Below are 20,245 nucleotides of genomic sequence, written 5' to 3'. Positions count from 1 at the left end.
TATATTTTATATATTTTTAATATATGTAAACTTTGTATGCATATATATATACACACATCGTATTGAATACACACATGTAAACACACTACAGTAGAACAAATATATGAGAGAGCAAACATTATATTAGCTTAAGGGGAGGTTCCAAAATGATGAAATGATAACTTTAAATAGATATTACAATGTTAAGTTTTAAGATCAAAGTGAGAGGGTTGCAATAAAAAGGCATATGTAATTATGCAAAAGAGAAATACTGGTGGGACCCTGGTCTTACAGCATATGCAATAGTCAACTCAAAATGGATCGAATATTTAAATAAAAAACTGGAAGAAAACATAAGGGAAAAGATCGTTGACATTGGCATTGGCAATGATTTTTTGAATGTGGCACCAAAAGTTCAGAAAACAAAAGCAAAAGCAAATTGGCTATATCAGGTTAAAAATGCTTCTGCACAGCTAACGATCATCATAATGAAAAGAAAACCTATGTACTGTGAAAAATGTTTGGAAATCATAGATCTGCTGAGTTAATATCCAAAATATATAAGGAATTCAAACATTTCAGTAGCAGAAAAATAAACATCCTGATTAAAAAAAAAGTGGGCAAAGGACTTGAATAGACATTTTTTCTGAAGAAGAAAAAAATGACTAATAGGTAGATAAAAATATGCTCAACATCACTAGTCATCAGGAAAATGCAAATGAAAACCACAGTGAGCTATCATCTCACACCTGTTGAGATGGCTCATCAAAAAGACAAAAGATAAGTGTAGTCAAGGATGTGGAGAAAAGAGAACCCGTGTACATTTCTGATGGGAATGTAAATTGTTACAGACGTTATGGAAAAGAGTTTGAAAGTTACACCAAAAGTAAAACTACCATATGATCCAGCAATCCCGCTTCTGTGTGTATATCCAAAGAAAATGAAATCAGTATCTTGAATAATCTAAATGTCCATTGATGGATGAATGGATAAAGAAATTGTGATATATTTATATCTATATCTATAATTTACTTTTATTTTATTTTTTATAAATAAATAAATTAATTAATTTATTGGCTGTGTTGGGTCTTTGATGCTGCACACGGGCTTTCTTTAGTTGCAGTGAGCAGGGCTACTCTTCATTGCGGTGCTCGGGCTCATCATTGCGGTGGCTTCTCTTGTTGCAGAGCATGGGCTCTAGGTGCGTGGGCTTCAGTAGTTGTGGCACATGAGCTCAGTAGTTGTGGTTCGCCAGCTTAGTTGCTCTGTGGCATGTGGGATCTTCCTGGAGCAGGGCTCGAACCCGTGTCCCCTGTATTGGCAGGCAGATTCTTAACCACTGCACCACCTAGGAAGTGCCTATAATTTACTTTTAAAATGAAGGAGATGCTACATTTGGCAACAACAGGAATGAATCTGGAGGATATTATCCTAAGTGATATAAGCCAGAGATAAAAAGACAAATACTGCATGATCTCACTTACATGTGAAATCTAAAAAAGTCAAATTCCTAGAAATAGAGAGTAGAACAGTGGTTATCAGGATCAGGGAGGTGAGGAAATAGGGAGATGTAGGTCAAAGGATGCAAAGTTTCAATTATGTAGGATGAATAAGTTCGAGAAATCTAATGTGCAGTGTGGTGACCTTAGTTAAAAATTACTTTATATTATACTGGAAACTTGTTAAAAGAGTAAATCTCAGGTGCTCTCACCACACACACAAAATGCTAATGATGTGAGAAGATGGATGTGTTAATTAGCTTGGCTGTAGTAATCATTTCACTGTATATATGTGTACCAAAACATCACGTCATACACCTTAAATATATACAATTAAAAAATAAAATTCATAAAGGTCATGGGGGACTTTATTTTCTCTCTTTTATATAATGAAAATTACAAGTAATTTGCTGTTTACATTTGGCAAGAATGAGACTGTTTATTGCTTTGTTTATGCATTTATATTAAAAATAATATATGTTCATGGTAAATATTCCAACAAAATATGCAAGTGAGTACACAGTAAGAGGTGATGATCACAGCCCAGATCTTCAGCTTCCTTCTCTAACATGGATTAGTATTAATAGTTCCTGGGTTTCCTTCCAGGGGATTTTCATCCATTTACAAGAATATGCATGTGAATAGATCTTTGCACTTTCAGGCAAATGGGAACATATTGTACACACTTATAAGCATTTCTTTTTTTTTTAATTTAAAAAATAACTCAGAAATGAATATGTTTCAGTGTTTTAATTAATTAACTAACTCAACAGATATTTATCAAGTGCTACTGTGCTAGGTGCTCTGTAGGAGCTATGCTGGGGCAGGGACATAATACACTGGTGAGCAAAAATAAATATGGACCCAGTGTTCTTGGGGGTTTGTAGTTTAGGGAAGAGACAAGGAAATATATAACTGCAAATATATGTACATTGTTCAGCATAATAAGGAATACAAAGTTGGGTTTCTTGGTCATGGTCACCTGGAAAGGTATGAATTCTGTAAGCATTTAGAGCAGCAGAGCCTGGCTAGTGGAAGATACTTCTTGTTAAGCACATGTGTGGATACTTAAACATGGTATTATTTTTATACACCACAAGGTGGCAAAATGTCTCCAAGAAAAGCATCATTCCTTGCTTTGCTGAAGTTGGAATGTATTTTTTGACTGTACACATATGGGCATAAATAATTATAGAGAAAAGTAAAACATTTAAATATTCATAAACAATGTCATTAATTGCGTTTACTACATTTATAGAGGAAAACAATTCTTTTTTATTTCTTTTATGTAGGTTACATTAATGCATGCCTCTTACTAACAAGGGCCAAAACCCCTAAAGTGCATAGAAGAAAAAAAAATGTGTATAGAAGAAAAATGAAAACTCCCTTCAGCCTTCCCCTTTATTGTTTAGCCCACTTCAAATTCAAAAAAAATTTTTTCAAGGCTAATTTTAGTTTCATGGCAAAATTTTTTGGAAAGTACAGAAGATAACTCCTTTTAACAGATTTTTTTCCCTTTACGTTTGTTCGCAAAAGATACAGCGTTATAATATTTTCTTGCCATTACACTTTCACGATTATCTTTCTTGAAGGTAGGGACTACGTGTTTGTCTGTTTTTTATTTTTTTTAAGCTCTTTATTGGAATATAATTGCTTTACACCCTTGTACCAGTTTTTGAGGCACATCAAAGTGAATCAGCTGTATTTATATATATATCCCCATATCCCCTCCCTCCCATGACTCCTTCCCACCCTCCCTCGTCCTGGCCCTCTAAGGCATCATCCATCATCTAGTTGATCTCCCTGTGTTATACAGCAACTTTCCACAAGCTATCTATTTTACATTTGGTAGTGTATCTATGTCTATGCTATTCTCTGATGTCGTCCCAGTTTCCCCTTCGCTGCCCTGCCACCCCCAACCCCGTGTCCTCAAGCCCATTTTCTACATCTGCATCTTTATTCTTGCCCTGTCACTGGTTTCATCAGTATGATTTTTTTTAGACTGCTTTTGATTTTTAACAATTGCAATACCTATTTGCCTCACCTCTCATATGTCTCTCATATTCCTGTCAGAGCACCACTGGTTAGAAATTTATGAAAAATTAGATAGGAATTTCACGTTACCAGAAAAGTTGCAATTTCTGAGATTTTATGCTGTCTCCTCCCAAGATATGAAAAGCATCTCAGTGTTCAAAATAGAGAAATTAAACAACAGCAATATTAATATTAATTATAAATTTATATGTTATGTATTTTAAACAAGGTTCTAAACACTTTACATGTATTAACTTATTTTACAAATTAGTCAGAGCATGCTTAAACACAGTTGCTGTGCATTTGCTGTTTTTAAAAGCAATTTTATTTCTTAGAGAAATGTTATATCTTATACATTTTTATTTTAGTTGTATGATGTTTGGGAAAGTTCTCCACTGCCTAGGCAGGTTTTATCTGTTTGAATTGCTTGAGGTTTGAATGAGATAATATCCTTAAAATGCTCAACCCTGTGCCTGGCATTTAGCAAGCACTTAGAATTGTAACCATTCCTTTTATTAAGTATTGAGAGCTGGGGACAGTTGTGGAGGGAACCCTGAGTTCTTGGTGTTAGTAGTGTTTAGTACAGAGTACACCTGGTTGGGGATTACCTGGTACAAAGTGCAGTGAGTGATTAATACTATTTATTCAGGAAAGTGGGGAATGGTGAATATTTTAGGTTAATCATGTAGTATGAGTAGAAACATGCAAGATGGAGTAGCTTGCAAGAGCATTGCAAGCACAAGAAAGAGCATGTTCAAATCCAAGGAGAGGTGCTCATGTTGGAGGCTTTCCCAGGTAATAACATAGAGTTCTAAGGGTCTGCACCACTGAGAGTGTTGCCAAAATCCATGCCTCTGTCCTCTGGTACAGAAAAGAAATGCAGAGCCAGAGTTTTGGGTGAAGTAGAAAAGAGTAGCTTTTATTGCTTTGCCAGACAAAGGGGGTCAGAGTAGGCTAGGGCCCTCAAGACTGTGTCCTCCCTTGGGAGAAAATAGGGTGGGTCTTATAGTTCAGGAGAGGAAGGCAGGGCTGCAGATAAGGAGCAGGGCAGATGCAAGCTTGCATTCTTCTTTCCTCTTGGGAAACCTCCACATGGTCAAAGTTGGTGGTCTTGGGAGGGTTCCTGTGGTCCTTGTGATGGGGGAAAATTTGAAGTTTATACCTTTATGCTAGCTCTGTTTCTGTAAAAACTGCTTGCTGTGCCACAATAAGAACAAGATGACCTAGTTATCAACTGTAACCTTAAGGTGTTCTGATAAGTATGGAATGTCCTGCTCCTGCTCATGCAACTTTCTGTTTGGAAACCCCCCACCCCCCACCCCTTGCATGTAACCCATGGCAAATCCCCCGCTCTGTAACTGCCCTTAACCTATAGTAATTATGTAACCAATCAGTTTGTGCCAAACTCAACTAGAGCCTTGTTTAAACCAGCCAATCAGCCTGTGCCAATTATAGCTATATGCCTTAACCTATATAAGGAAAAGATTCCCCTGAAATGGGGCCCCAGAATTTTGGAGCGTTAGCTCACCTGGGTCCACCGGCTCAATAAACCTGAGTTCTCCAACCCTCTGAGTGTGGTGTTTGGTCTCTCATGGGATCAGTTTTCTGCAGCACTTGAGGAGGTCTTGGGAGGGTTCCAGTGGTCCTTGAGGCTATCACCCTGTGACTTTCTATCTGGAATAAAGAATGCTCACAAAGGAAGGGAGTGTTAAGGAGTGCTTCCTCAGAGAAGCAAACACCAGGTGCATTGTACAGCTCTGAATAGAAAGTAATCATTTTCAGATGATTAAGTAAGAAAGAGAAACGTTTCTGAGAAAATGGCTGAATGCGCTAAAAGAATCAGGCCTAGCATATTGGAAGTAGCCTTACTCAGTTTCTGCTATCACAAGAGCATGGTGCTGGTGGGTAGCAGAAGATGTGGCTGGAGAGGAAGGCTGTAGTATACGAGCCTTTTTATGTCACATAGAGGAGCTTGACCCATTAGCTTATCAAGTTCTCATATTGGTCCGAGGTTGGCTAGAGGGGTTGGTGATTTACAATAGGGTCACAAGCAGTAACATTTTTCTTTAATTTAGGTTCTATTTATAGAAATGCAAATGACCCAGCCTTAATCTGTCTGGTCTTTTTTTTTTTTTTTTGAGGAGGGGGCATGGACCTCCCCTATTATGTGAGAGTGTCTCATAAATTGAACAACACAGTCACTGAATATGATCTTGTTCCTTTTTTCTACCCTTCCAAAAAAGTGGCCTCTGGCCCCTGTGCCTGACACAGTTGCACTGAGCAGCTTTGTCCACTTGCATTCCCTGAGTGGTCCTTAGCAAACTTGGGTGCTCTATGTTTCCTGCCTCTTGCTTGACCTAAGTTCCCCGTCATTCTTTGCTTCAAGATTGGGCATGTGTGGATGAGCACTGGTGAGGCGGATGTTTAGATGGGGGAAGTGGTTTCCTATCCCAGTAGTGAAAGATACTAAGTCACAGTATAGGAATTTTACAGAGATTCTAAGGTACAGCACTTTGCCTGACATAGTATCATTTCCTCCTCTTCCTTCCAAGACTCACATATGAATACCTGAGTACACTATCAAAAGGCAATCTTTTTAAAATGATGAATAAAAAATTTATATACTTAAGATGTACAATATGATGTTTTGCTGTATACATACATTAAGAAATGATTATCACAATTAAACAAATTAACACATTTACTACTCACAGAGTTACCATATTTTTGTGAGTAGTAAAATCCTTAAGATTTACTCTCTTAGCAAATTCCAAGTATACATTAAGTATTATTTACTATAGTCACCATGTTGTATATTAGATCTCCATAACTTATGAATCATAAAACTGAGTTTGTACCCTTAGACCAACATCTTCCCATTTGCCACACTTCCAAGCCCCTGGCAAACACCTTTTGAGTTCTACTTTTTTGATTTAACATATAAGTGAGATCCTGCAGTATTTTTTTTTAAGAACTTTGATTGAGATACAGTTAACAGACAATAAACAGCATATATTTAGAGTATACAATTTGGTATCCCAATCTCCCAATTCATCCCCCCCCAACCTTCCCTGCTTTCCCCGCTTGGTGTCCATGTGTTTGTTCTCTACACCTGTGTCTCTATTTCTGCCTTGCATTTCCTCTTTCATAGTTGTTAGCATTTGCCTTATGTATTGAGGTGCTCCTATATTGGGTGCATATATATTTATAATTGTTATCTCCTCTTCTTGGATGGATCCCTTGATCTTTATGTAATGTCCTTTCTTGTCTCTTGTAACATTCTTTATTTTAAAGTCTATTTTATCTGATATGAGTATCACTACTCCAACTTTCTTTTGATTTCCATTTGCATGGAATATCTTTTCCAATCCCCCCACTTTCTGACTGTGTGTGTCCCTAGGTCTGAAGTGGGTCTCTTGTAGACAGCATACATATGGGTTTTGTTTTTGTATCCATTAAGCCAGTCTGTGTCTTTTGGTTGATGCATTTAGTCTATCTATATTCAAGGTAGTTATTGATATGTATGTTCCTATTACCATTTTCTTAATTGTTTTGTTTTTGTTTTTGTAGGTCCTTTTCGTCTCTTATGTTTCCTGCTTAGAGAAGTTCCTTTAGCATTTGTTGTAGGGCTGGTTTGGTGGTGCTGAATTCTCTCAGCTGTTGTTTGTCCGTAAAGCTTTTGATTTCTCTGTCGAATCTGAATGAGATCCTTGCTGGGTAGAGTATTCTTGGTTATAGTTTCTTCCCTGTCATCACTTTAAATACATCGTGCCACTCCCTTCTGGTTTGCAGAGTTTTTGCTGAGAAATTGGCTGTTAACCTGATGGGAGTTCCCTTGTATGTTATTTGTCATTTTTCACTTGTTGCTTTTAATAACTTTTCTCTGTCTTTAATTTTTTTCAATTTGACTACTATATGTCTTGGCATGTTTCTCCTTGGGTTTATCCTGCTGGGACTCTCTTCACTTCCTGGATTTGGGTAGCTATTTCCTTTCCCATGTTAGGGAAGTTTTCAACTATAATCACTTCCAATATTTTCTCGGGTCCTTTCTCTCTCTCTTCTCCTTCTGGGACCCCTATAATGCACATTTAACATTGTCCCAGAGGTCTCTTAGGCTGTCTTCAGTTCTTTTCATTCTTTTTCTTTATTCTTTTCCACATCAGTGATTTTCACCATTTTGTCTTCCAAGTCACTTATTCACCCTTCTGCCTCCATTAATCTGCTACTGGTTCCTTCTAGTGTATTTTTCATTTCAGTTATTGTGTTGCACATCTCTGTGTGTTTGCTCTTTAATTCTTCTAGGTCTTTGGTAAACTTTTCGATCTTTGCATTCAGTCTTTTTTCAAAGTCCTGGATTATCTTCACCATCATTATCCTGAATTCTTTTTCTGGAAGTGTGCCTCTCTCCTCTTCATTTAGTTGTTTTTCTGGGGTTTTATCTTGTCCCTTCATCTGGTACAAAGTCCTCTGCTTTTTCATTTTCTCTATCTTTCTGTGGCTGTGGTTTTCAGTTCCACAAGACGAAATACTGCTGATACTGCTTGATACAGCTGTCTTCTCTCTTCTGTGGTATTTTTTTCCCCTGTGTTTGAATCTTTCCATTTTGTAATATGTCCTCCAGTTTTATCCATGTTTTCGCAGGTAGCAAGGTTTCCTTCTCTTTTATGGCTGAATAATAATGACTTAATCTACAATGTTCTACAAACCACCTCTGCCCCCATGCTCTTGGATCAAATCTGCACATTTAGACTCTTCTTCCTATAAGGTGGAGTGCTATCCAAGGAACTCTTTAGCTCTGGGTAAAAATTTTCATTTATGGGCCCACACTTGTGTTTTCCTTATACTCCTTGAAATAGCTAGAATTAAAGCAGACACATAGCTTAAGCTCACCTGTGGGCATAACTGATTCAATTCTGTAGAAAAACAGGAACCAGTATGATAAAGTTTGAAGCACTGGAGTTAGAATGACATAAGGTTTTGGAGAATTATTAGAGCAGCTGTGAGGAGGAAGGATTGAAAGCAGGAGAAACCAGTGGCCAGAAGTTTAGTGACTGCACAATAGTCCAAACATGAGGTGGGTGACAGCAAGTGGTGCTGGTGTTTTTGAGATAATGCATTGCATTAGGTTCAAGTGTAGAAACTGAAAACTGAAATGAAACAAAACAAAACAAGTAAACAAAAAAAAAAAACAAAAACAAGATAAATATCTTGGGAAAAATCAGACAAGAACTGCTGTCTTCATGTGAATGGTCTATCTGGAATTTGAGAGGTAGAATATTGCATCAACCTGCAAGCAACATCTCCCACTCATTGGGGAAGTGAAAGTAAATGTAGCTTCATTTAAAAATTTGTCATATTTTATTACAAACTGTTATTGAAATTACAAAAGCAATCTCCAGCAATATTTTTCTTTCTTTTATTTGGAGTGTCTACAGACAGAAGGCCTAATTTAAATCTCAGTTCTGCCTCTTACCATCTGGATATCTTTGTAACTCATTTAAACTTCCTAAAACAAAGTTTCCTCACCATAAAAGGGGGATAATAATAGATTTAGGATTTCAAGTGAGGGATAAATGAGATTAGAAATGTTTATTACTGTGCTTGCCTCATTAGGGCTTAATGAATATAAGTTATGTGGTAGCCAATTGGGAATAAAAGGCAGAGTGTGCTAAGAACTTTTATAAAAGACAAAAAATTAAAAAAAATCTTCTCTCCAATGAACATAATTTTGAGGAAAGGAATTGTGTTATAATTCATTCATTCATGAATTATTTTTTTTCAGACTTCCAAGTCCTTGCATTTATGGTTTTCTTTGGAAGAAATGTTCTTTGCATCACCTAGGTTCTGGTCAGGAGACAGAAACCCCAACAATTATTTTTACAGAGAAAATTTAAATATAAAGAATTGTTAACTGGTTATTGAAGAATTGGAAAGACCAAAAAGAAAGACTTGAGGCAATTTATGGAAGAAGCTATAATATTTAGGGCTGGGGTAAAAAAAAAAAAAGTTTGAAATTATTCAAATTTAGAAATCTGAAGATCCTGAAAAGCAATAAAACTCAGATCTTAGAGAAAGTGTTGCTCTTCAGCAAAGTTCAGAGGATCTCCCCTCCCCACCTATCATTTGGTGTTGAGACTCACTTATTTGAGACTTGCGTCTTTGACGTGCTGCAATAAGGCTGGTTCAGCCAATATTGGAGACACTGCAGGATGGGGTCAAATGTGAAACCGCTGGAATACAATTGCTCTTTTTCAGTGAAGAAGCATTTCTAAGGTGATGCTGATAGGGACAGGAAGTGAAAACAGAATGAAGCAAGTCTTTTATCCTCTTCCAGCTCACCTTCCTCCTTCACACTTTATAGGTGGAATCTAGCAGCGGGTAAGGAAGAAATGTGGTTTGCACTGTCCCAGCCAAAGTATCCTAAAGCAGAATATAAGAGTGGGCTTGAAGCTGAGAAGCAATAACTTAATAACTGATAAGTTTTTACTATGTTTCAGCTCAAAGTAATGTGTCTTCTATTGTACAAACTTTGTCAGGCTATTATACAATTACCTTATTCCCCCTAATATGTCAAATGCTCACTTCTTTTTCCTCTCCTTGTACTTTTCACATAAATCTATAATTACATCTCTTACACATTTCATTTCCCTTATTTAATGATAGATGCTTGTTTCCCCATTGTACTATTATTTCCTTGAAGAAAGGGCCTATACCTTTTTTATTATTTGTTCCCATCAACTTGTATAGTCCCTAATACACGTATGTTCCTGATAGATGTTGAGGATATTATAGCAGTTGAGAGAATATGTTTTGGAGTTGGGAAGAGCTGAATTTGAATCTTGTCTATTTCTGCATGTCACTAGCTCTATGATGTAGCACAATTGATGCATAATCATTTCTAGTTCCCACTTATGCAACTGAAAATATTCCTGTGGCTCTTCTAGTAATTATATCAATGTACCTCTGATGATTATATGCTTTTCTCTTAGCTGCAACTCTCCAAGATTCTATTATTCTTGTTCAAATCCAAAAGAATGGATAAATAAGATGCAGTACGTATATATGAGGGTGAATCAAAAATTATCCACAATCTGATTATATTAAAACTTCTGTTGGCTGTGCTGTCTTATCAGCACTTTCTGTTCAAGGCTACTGTCTCCCCAGTCACTGCTGTGCAGGTATGAACATGTTACATCAGTTCATTTGTAACTGTGGTGCGAGCAAAAATGGATGCTCCACTTATGATTTGCACAAAAGAAGAGCAGTATGCAGTGATTTGCTTTTTGTGGTCTGAGGGTGTGCATGTCTGCACACTTCTGCCCACACTGTCAACACTCTGCAAAAACATTGCTTTGAGGTGTTAAAGCATCCTCCCTATAGTCCTGATCTTGCTCCATCAGACTTTCACTTGTTTGGTACCCTGAAAGCAGCCCGAAGAGGTTGAAGATTCACTTCTGTTTAAGAAGTGAAGACAGCAGTGCGTTTGTGGTTTGCAGCTCAGCCTAAAACATTTTTTAATGAGGGAATATGAAAGGTTGTTGACTGATGGGCAAAGTGTGTTGAAAAGCAAGGAGATTATGTTAAAAAAATGATGCATTTGTCTTTTCTAAAAGTTCATTAAAATAAATTCTACAGCCAGAGTGCAGATAATTTTTGACTCACCCTCATGCAAAGAAATATTACTCAGCCATAAAAAGGAAACAATTTTGTGGCAACATCTCTTCCTGTCATCCCCAGCCTATTAGTCACAGAGATTTTTCAATGATCTTCTCACTAATACATTTCCTTATTCTTTCCTAAAAGAATGTCCTTTGGACTCTTTCGAGGGATATGTTTAGATCAGTGGTTCTCAGAGTGCTGTCTAGGGAACTTTGAGGGGTTCTTGACATTTCATAGATTCCATAAGCTCAATATTTTCATCAAACCCCAAGATATGACAGATTTTGGCTTTATGTTTCATACTGAAATAAAAAAAGAAGATTTGTGTTTTGTTATATTATCAGAGAAGGGTATCACAATTATGTGAAGACTATTTAAATATTCTTGCCTTTTCTAACTGCATATGTGTTTAAGGCAGAATTTTCTTCATATGGTTCAATCAAAACAACAAGCTAACCCTTGAACAGCAGGTGTTTGAACTGCAAGGGTCCACTTATACATGGATTTTTTTTCAACAATAATACTACAGTATGATCCCCTGTTGTTTGAACCTACATTTGGGAAACTGTGGCTATGAAGAAACCATGTATACGGAGGGCTGACAATAAATTATGTGTGGATTTTAGGCTCCATGGAGGGTTGGTGTCCTTAACCCATGCAGTGTTCAAGGGCCAACTGTACACTGAATTCAGAACATAGGTAAGAATTTAGCTGTCTTGTTAAAGCCAGAAGTTTATAAAAAATTCAAAAACATAGAAATCTGCTCACTATATATTTTTTGGTACAGAAAAAAAATTATATGTATTTATTAATCTATTTTTATGTTGACATATAATGGGTTTATTATTTATTTTAAATGAATTAATAAGAAGCTTTAACATTTCCTATTTTTTTTACTCCTGACATGGTAAATATTGGTAGATATAACCCACATAAATGAAATCACTTTGGGGTCCCCAATAATTTTTAAGAGTGAAAAAGGCTGCTGAGATCAAAAGATTTGAGAACCAGAGTTTTAGTTCATGGTTGAATAGGTTGCACCTAGTTGACTTACACCAACATTCCTGTCTCCCCAAGCTTTAAACGCCTTACTTTACAGTATATAAAGGAGGGTCTTGCATCTCAACTGTATTGATTGTGCACCTTTGTTGCTGTCATTTCATGGTTTATCCATCTTTGTTCAACTTCCTTGGTGTACCTTCCTGGAAGCCTCCCAGACCTTGCTATGGAAATCAGCACAATCTCACTACTTCTCAAGTGTATATGTGTGTCCTTCCAGCACCGTCCTTGTACTCTCCATCTGGGTCCTGTTTGGACATAACTCTCTCTTGGACCTGGAAGCAAAGAGAGATGTTGTCTGGTTTTTACCATTATTATTATTATTATTATTATGGTCATGGACTTCAAGTAATTCTTGAGCATCTGTTGTGTGTTGACTATTCTCTTGGCTATTTGTTTTTGTCGAATTCTCCTTTATCACAAATCCATGAATGAAACTTACAAAGCCCAAGGGCTTTTCAGATTAATTGGACTAATTATATTCATGATGAATGATCTCTCCTTACTTCATTCCTAAAAGGTAACTGAGCATTATAATCGGTCACTTGGCACCAGGATAATACGTGAAGGTTTTCTTTGCTTTTAGCAGAATATCCCAAAGGGATGCTCAGGCTTATATTTTCTCCCAGTATTGTTACCTTTGGAAATAGGATTCCTATGGAGTGAATGGAAGGCACTTTTTATTCCAAGGCAATGTGAGAAAATCTAGACTTGAGTTGAAATTCAAATGAAGTAATTATCTATTTTCACAAAGCAAGTATTATGTTTAATTAACCGGGAGAAAAAGGTCAGTAAATTACTGTGTGGACAAAAACAAAAGCTTCTTTATATAATCAAACCATAACATAATTCTACTTCATGAAACACAATAAGGGTTTCTTTCCTAAAATTGTATTTGATGAAGGAAACTGAAATGTCTCCAAATGTGTTTTCTTCCATTCTTACTCTCCTTTTCAGTGAAACAGACAATTAGATATGTACTTGATGGACATTTTCATTCTCATAAACCCTCTGTAGTTGTGTGTAGCTCTGTGTGGCCCACTGTTGTCCCTCCTTTTATTTTGAAGCAAACTTACCAGTCCTTAGAGTTGGTCAGCATTTAGAGATATTAATATTGATCAATATTCTCATGACTTTGAAATGTTTCTTTTTCTATGTTATGAAGTGCATGGGATAGAAGCTCTTTAAGTGAAAGAGTGCAATTTTATCTATGTCTGTCTGTCTGTCTATCTATCTAATCTATCTAACCATCCATCCATCTCTATGTTTATGTCTATATCTATATCTGTTTATATATTTATCTATATTTATGTCTATTTCCATATATAATATATCTATTTGTATTTATAATTCTGTATATATTTAACTTTTCTTTTTTAGCATCTAAGATTTATATGTGAATTATAGATATAGATTAAATATATTTTATACATAAATATACTATGTCTTTAGGATCATACTGTACTATTATAATTAATGTATAAATCAAGCAGTATTTGATTAAAATATCAAGATAAGTATCTGATTAAACTATCAAACTGAATGACACAGATGGCAGACACATTAAGCCTGGAGAGGATTGAGAGATCACAAAGAGAGCAGTTCCCTTTGGATGACCACCCCCAGAAGCATCTACCTCTTAAAAGGGTCTCCTGATGACAGAAGAGATTTGAGAGATGCAGAGGAGAGATGTTTTGTGGGGAGAAGGTTTCTGAGTGTTCCTCTAACAAGGCATGCAGCCAGCTTTTAAGTCTAAGAATGAATGGCTAGTAAAGGTAGCTCAGAAAAGCTCTTTTTGTGTGTGTGTCTACATATATAAGCCTATTATTCAATATATTCTATTATGCATTATATTTTACTCATTCTTTTTATTCATTTCTCTTGAGCGAAGTGACTTCAAAGTTACTATCAAGAATGGTAATATCATGTCCAATCTTTTGGTTGATTTACTTGTCTTTTGAATGCTACTAATTATATATATGGGCTGCTAGAAAGTTCTGAATCAAATTTCTGGTCTGCACAGAGCAGTGGGTAAGACCTGCTGCTGTGCAGCAGGTTTTATCCTTGCCTCCATACCACGTCCAGGGCTTGTTTTTCTTTTTACATTTTCTCAATTTATGCTATTTATCTCTATCCTATGAATTTCACAACACCGTCAATCCTTTTTATCTGTAAAAGCATTGGTGATTGTGTCATATATGTAGACATTTACATGTATACCTATTTTATATTTTAATGACTATAGAGGGAAATAAGAGAGATTAGCGAAGAACTATCTTTCATACTTTACATTCCCAATTGTAACCCTACAAACAAACTCAGCAATTTCCCAGCTTGCATAAAAGCCATACATTAAAGAAGAGAAGTTTCTACATGGGAACACATGAAACTCTAGGGAGACATAGCATAGGTACAGTTGGAAGGTAAATCAAATATAACTGGAGGACAGGTTAGAGAGATGAAGAAATCATGAACTTATAGAGAATGCAATACATAGCTTTCATTTCTAGTTTTCAAAGTGTGTAATCACATGTGTGATCTCATGAAGTCTCACTGAACTAAGAAAGGTAGATAAGAAAATAATGTTTTAGAGGTTATCATTTTACTTAAAATGGTGGCAGCCACCTCAGATCTGTCGATTCTTGATCTTAAACTGCTTCCAGAAATATGCTTTGTTAAAAATGATTTTAGCTTCTGACAGCCTTGAAATTCTAAGGGAATTGAAATATTATTTATTCCAGTCCCCTTTTGCTTATTATGAATAATTTCTACTTTGATATAATGTAGCACTAACATTTACTTTACATTTAAAAAGTGTGGATTCCATCCATCAAGAAGATACAGTTCGAAGAGAGCAGTTCTTTATTTTTCTAGCTTAATTTTGTCTATCACCTTAAAAAATTATTTTATTTTTCCTCAAGCGTAAGAGATTTTGAAAGCCTTGGATCTAATGGCATAAATATTATATCCCTACCTGTTCAGAACCCTGACAATCATAATTTAGCCCTTTTTTGATTGTGTTATACTGTAGCACAGTCTCTGTGGTTTGTAACAGACAAGCAGAGTCGGTGCTTCCTCCATTGCTAGCAACAGTTTAGTCTGCTGCTTCTATTTTTGAAGGAAAGAAGACTGTTAGGGGTTGAATTCCATAACTTACTGTATTAACAAATTACCATAAACTTGCTGGCCTAAAGCAACAAAAGTTTATTCTCTCACAGTTCTAGAGTTCAGAAGTCACTGTCACTGGGCTAAAATCTGGGTGTCAGCAGAGTCATTCCATCCAAGGCTCTAGTGGAGAATCTTTTTCTTGCCTCTTAGGCTTTACGGGGTTGCTGGCATTCCTTGTGTTTGTATCACTGTAGTCTCTCCTTCAGTGGTCACACTGCCTCTTTCTCTGGTGTCTGTAGTCAAAACTCCCTCTACCTCCTTCTTATAAGGATATTTGTGATTGCACTTAGGGCTCACCCTGATAATCTTATCTCAAAATTCTTATTTTTTAACTTAATAACTCTTTTCCCACAAAGTAACATTCCCAGGTTCCAGGAATTAGAAAAGCACTAATTTATAAAGATACATGCACCCCAGTATTCACAGCAGCACTATTTACAATAGACCAGATATGGAAGCATCTCAAGTGCCCATCAACAAATGAATGTATACATATATGTGTGTGTGTGTATGTATATATGTATATACATACACACACAACAGAATATTACTAGCCATAAAAAAGAATGAAGTTTTGCCATTTGCAGCAACATGGATGGATCTAGAAAATATTATGCTTAGCGAAGTAAGTCAGACAAAGAAAGACGAATACCATTTGATATCACTTACATACAAATTAAAAAATAATACACATGAATGTATATGCAAAACAGAAATAGACTTACAGATATAGGAAACAACCTAGTGGTTACCAATGGGGAAAAGGAAGGCGGGGGGCAGATTACAGGTATGGGATTAAGAGACACAAACTACTGTGTATAAAATAAATAAGCAACAAAGATACATTGTGTAGCACAGAGAATTATGGCAAATATCTTGTAATAAACTTTAATAGAGTATAATCTCTAAAAATATGGAATCACTATGCTGTACACCTGAAATTAATGTAATATTGTGAATCAACTACACTTCAATTAAAAAAAAAACTTGGATACATTTATAGGTCTTATTCAGCCTACCACCTTCCCCCAAATCATTCAGTGTGACCGATTTAATTTTTTTTATAATTTTATTTATTTATTTATTATTTTTTGGGGGTACACCAAGTTCAATCATCTGTTTTTATACACATATTCCCATATTCCCTCCCTCCCTCGACTCTTCCCCACCTCGAGTCCCCCCCACCCTCCCCATCCCAGTCCTCTAAGGTATTTTCCATCCTCGAGTTGAACTCCCTTTGTTATACAACAACTTCCCACTGGCTATCTATTTTACAGTTGGTAGTATATATATGTCTGTGCTACTCTCTCGCTTCAGCTCAGCTTCCCCTTCACCCCCCGCCCCCCCAAACCTCGAGTTCTCTAGTCCATTCTCTGCATCTGCATCCTTGTTCTTGTCACTGAGTTCATCAGTACCATTTTTAGATTCCGTATATGTGAGCTAGCATACGATATTTGTCTTTCTTTTTCTGACTTATTTCACTCTGTATGACAGACTGTAGGTCTATCCACCTCATTACATATAGCTCCCTCTCATCCCTTTTTATAGCTGAGTAATATTCCATTGTATATATATATATCACATCTTCTTTAACCATTCATTTGTTGATGGGCATCTAGGTTGCTTCCATGTCCCGGCTATTGTAAATAGTGCTGCAATAAACGTTATGGTACATGTTTCTTTTTTAAACTCTTGATTCTATAGGAAATTCAACCACTTTTTGAACAAAATTATCCATTGATTAATATTTTTGCTTCCTTTCAGCATACATTTGAGTGTCATAAAGGTAACTGTGGTCTCAAATTCTTATTAGCTAAGCAAATTTTTTCTATTATTCAAATTACACTTTATTTTTACTTTATGTATAACTGCATTCTTGATTTTGTGGATAAAAAGTTGAATAAAATTTAAATATTGCCTTCAAGGAAATTAGCTTTAAATGCACAACCAAGGATATTCCAAAATATGTTTGGGATAATAAAAGTATGCTTGTTCATGTAATTCTCTGTAAAGACAAAGGATTCAAGCACCTGAAGAGAATACAAACTCCATTTTTCATATCTTCCACGTGGTACCCAATCACCCTAAGTGCAAACAGAAGAGAAGATGAACAAATTACTCTCTCTCCAAAAGGAGGACAATTAAATTAAAAATATATGGTGATATAGATATGTTAGTTATATAGATAATGTGTGATCTTTCAAGGAAGCATAGAATGATTTCCCAGTTTTCCAAGAAGTGTAATACCCAGTTCAGCATAAACATTTTTTAAAAAATGAGCAGTGTATATGTATCAGTTGGGTTTTTCAATGATCTAAAATGACATATGATGGGGAAGCTGATATACCAATATCTTGAATCATGACATGCTGATTAACTTTTTTACAGAAAGGAACCAGAGAAACTCAAAATCAATGGATGAAAAAAATCTCACCACAGTGAAGGAGTTTATACTTTTAGTGTTCACGACAGACCCGTGGTTACGGAGAGTTCTCTTTTACATCTTCCTAATCATTTATTTCAACAGTCTCTTAGGGAACATCACCCTGATTTCTCTGATCTGTGCTGATTCTCAGCTCCACACACCCATGAATTTCTTCATTGGCAGCCTGTCATTCCTGGATCTCTGGTATGCCTCTGGCTATGCCCCCAAAATCCTGATGACCTGCTTCTCTGATGACAAAAGCATCTCTTTTAATGGCTGTCTAGCTCAGTTCTTCTTCTCTGCTGGACTGTCCTCTAGCAAGTGCTACCTGTTGGCTGCCATGGCTTATGACCTCTATGTGGCCATCTCCAACCCCTTGCTTTATTCCCAGGCCATGTCTCCAAGGTTACGTGTCAGTCTCGTTGCAGCTTCATACTTTGGGGGCTTTGCAAACTCCACCACCATCACCAGCGAAACGTTTACCTTGAGCTTCTGTGGGAATAATGTCATTGATGATTTCTTCTGTGATCTGCCCTCCCCCCCCCTTGTAAAGTTGTCCTGCGATGTGAAGGAAAGTTACCAGGCTGTGCTCTATTTCATCCTTGCCTCTAATGTCATCACTCCTGCTGCGCTTATCCTTGCTTCCTATCTCTTCATCATTGCCTCCATCTTGAAGATTCATCCCACCAAAGCCCGCCTCAAGGCCTTCTCCACGTGTGGCTCTCACCTGACAGCTGTCACCTTGTACTATGGTTCAATTCTCTTCATTTACTCCTGGCCAAGTACTAGCTATGCCCCGGAGAGGGATAAAGTGGTGTTGGTGTTCTCTACACAGTAGTGATTCCCATGTTAATTCCCTTGATCTATAGCCTAAGAAATAAAGATGTTAAAGATGCCTTGAAGAAAGTGATAGAGCAAAGTTTCTTAAACAGAGGCTCTGCTAAACAAAGAGGTCTTTTTTGTTTGTTCATTTTCTGTTTGTTTATTTTTACAGATTAATCTCTATGTCAGATATTGAAAACAGCCTGTAAGTCTCAGCAATAAATAAAATCAGCAAAAGATAAACCATTGAATAATATGGAAACAGTAGACTGCATTTGTCTTTTAAGTTGGCAGTAATGTAATTGAATATTGTTTAAAATGAATGAGTCTGGGGCAATTGGGAAACTGCTATGCATGCTAGCTCAGAACAGAGTCTATAGTACTACTGGGATTCTGAGAAGGTTGAAAGAGTGTTTTTTGTGTTTTTTTAAACTATGCTTGACAGTTTATCACTTGTAAGTATGATACTGTATTCTCTAATATGGAATAATATAGTGGTTATGGAATCATTGTCATGATGAGACCCATGAAATGAATTGCTTCAAATCAGATAATTCATAGGTGAGAAAACAAGAATGCAAACCCAGAAGTTATGACTCTAGAGGTACCTATTCATCTATTCAAAGATCATATTTAAAATATGAAGTGTAGATTGCCATTCAAAACTGATTTTAATATTTTTTCTTGCTGTGATACAAAGATTTCCTTGACAATATACTTAAGAAAGAACAAATATCTTTATTTAGAGTCACTGTAAGCTTCCAATAAAAGAATATTTTCCCCAACATTTAAAGGAATCAAGGGCAAGAGAAGAGCTGCTGTATGAAACAGACCGAAATGGAGATGTAGATAGAAGTAGATTAGTAGAGAGAGAGATTTCAAAAACTTTACATCCAAGAGAGCATTCAGAGTGAAAATCTCTATGAGGTAAAACAATAATTGAAAACAATTAAGGTCATATGAATTTTTGTGTTTCTTTGTTCAGTTTTATATGTAAATTAATGAAAAATCAAAGAATGCTCTATTATGATGCATCACATTTCCTAATGAGTAGCCTTTATACATAGAAAACACAAGGATTATCAACATAAAAAAGCCCTAGTACTGGCTAAGACAGTGTATTAATTTGCTAGGGCTGCCATAACAAAATACCAGAGACTGGTGTCATAAACTACAGAAACTGATTTCCCACAGTTCTGGAGGCTAAAAGGCCAAGATCAAGGAGCCAGCAAGGTCGATTTGTTCTGATGAGTCTCTCCTTTGCTTGCCACTTTCTTGCTTTCTCCTCCCTTCTGTGCACAAGCATTCCTGATATCTCTTTGTGTCCGTGTTTCCATTTTTTGTTTTTATAAAGATACCGATCAGATTGGATTAGGGCTCATCCTAACCATCTCATTTAAACTGAATCACCTTTATAAAGGCTTTATCTCTAAATACAGACACATTCAAAGCTACTGGAGGTTAGGTCTTCAATATATGAATTTTAGAGCATTTCAGTTCAAGCCATAGCACCAACGATTGATAGGAGTTTTCTAATGAATGAGACAAGGAAGTATAGCCTGGACAGAGAGAAGAATATAGAGCAGGGAAAAACATTATG

At 36.3% G+C, this 20,245-nt stretch overlaps 1 protein-coding gene across 1 annotated transcript; it reads left to right on the top strand.

The window, feature by feature from the left end:
• The first annotated feature begins 17,812 nt into the window (after window positions 1-17,812).
• LOC130850214 (olfactory receptor 1013-like) lies at window positions 17,813-18,661 on the top strand. Its single transcript, XM_057729613.1, has one exon. The coding sequence runs from the start codon at window positions 17,813-17,815 to the stop codon at window positions 18,659-18,661; it is 849 nt and encodes a 282-aa protein (XP_057585596.1).
• The last annotated feature ends 1,584 nt before the right edge of the window (window positions 18,662-20,245 follow it).

Source organism: Hippopotamus amphibius, chromosome 3 (assembly GCF_030028045.1).
Source record: "Hippopotamus amphibius kiboko isolate mHipAmp2 chromosome 3, mHipAmp2.hap2, whole genome shotgun sequence".
Lineage (NCBI taxonomy): Eukaryota > Metazoa > Chordata > Mammalia > Artiodactyla > Hippopotamidae > Hippopotamus > Hippopotamus amphibius.
Note: the sequence above shows the minus strand (reverse complement) of the source record. Positions and strands in the feature narration are given on the sequence as shown.

Excerpts from the sequence above, each read along its gene's own strand:
- LOC130850214 (XM_057729613.1), top strand. The coding sequence starts at position 17,813 with ATGGATGAAAAAAATCTCACCACAGTGAAGGAGTTTATACTTTTAGTG.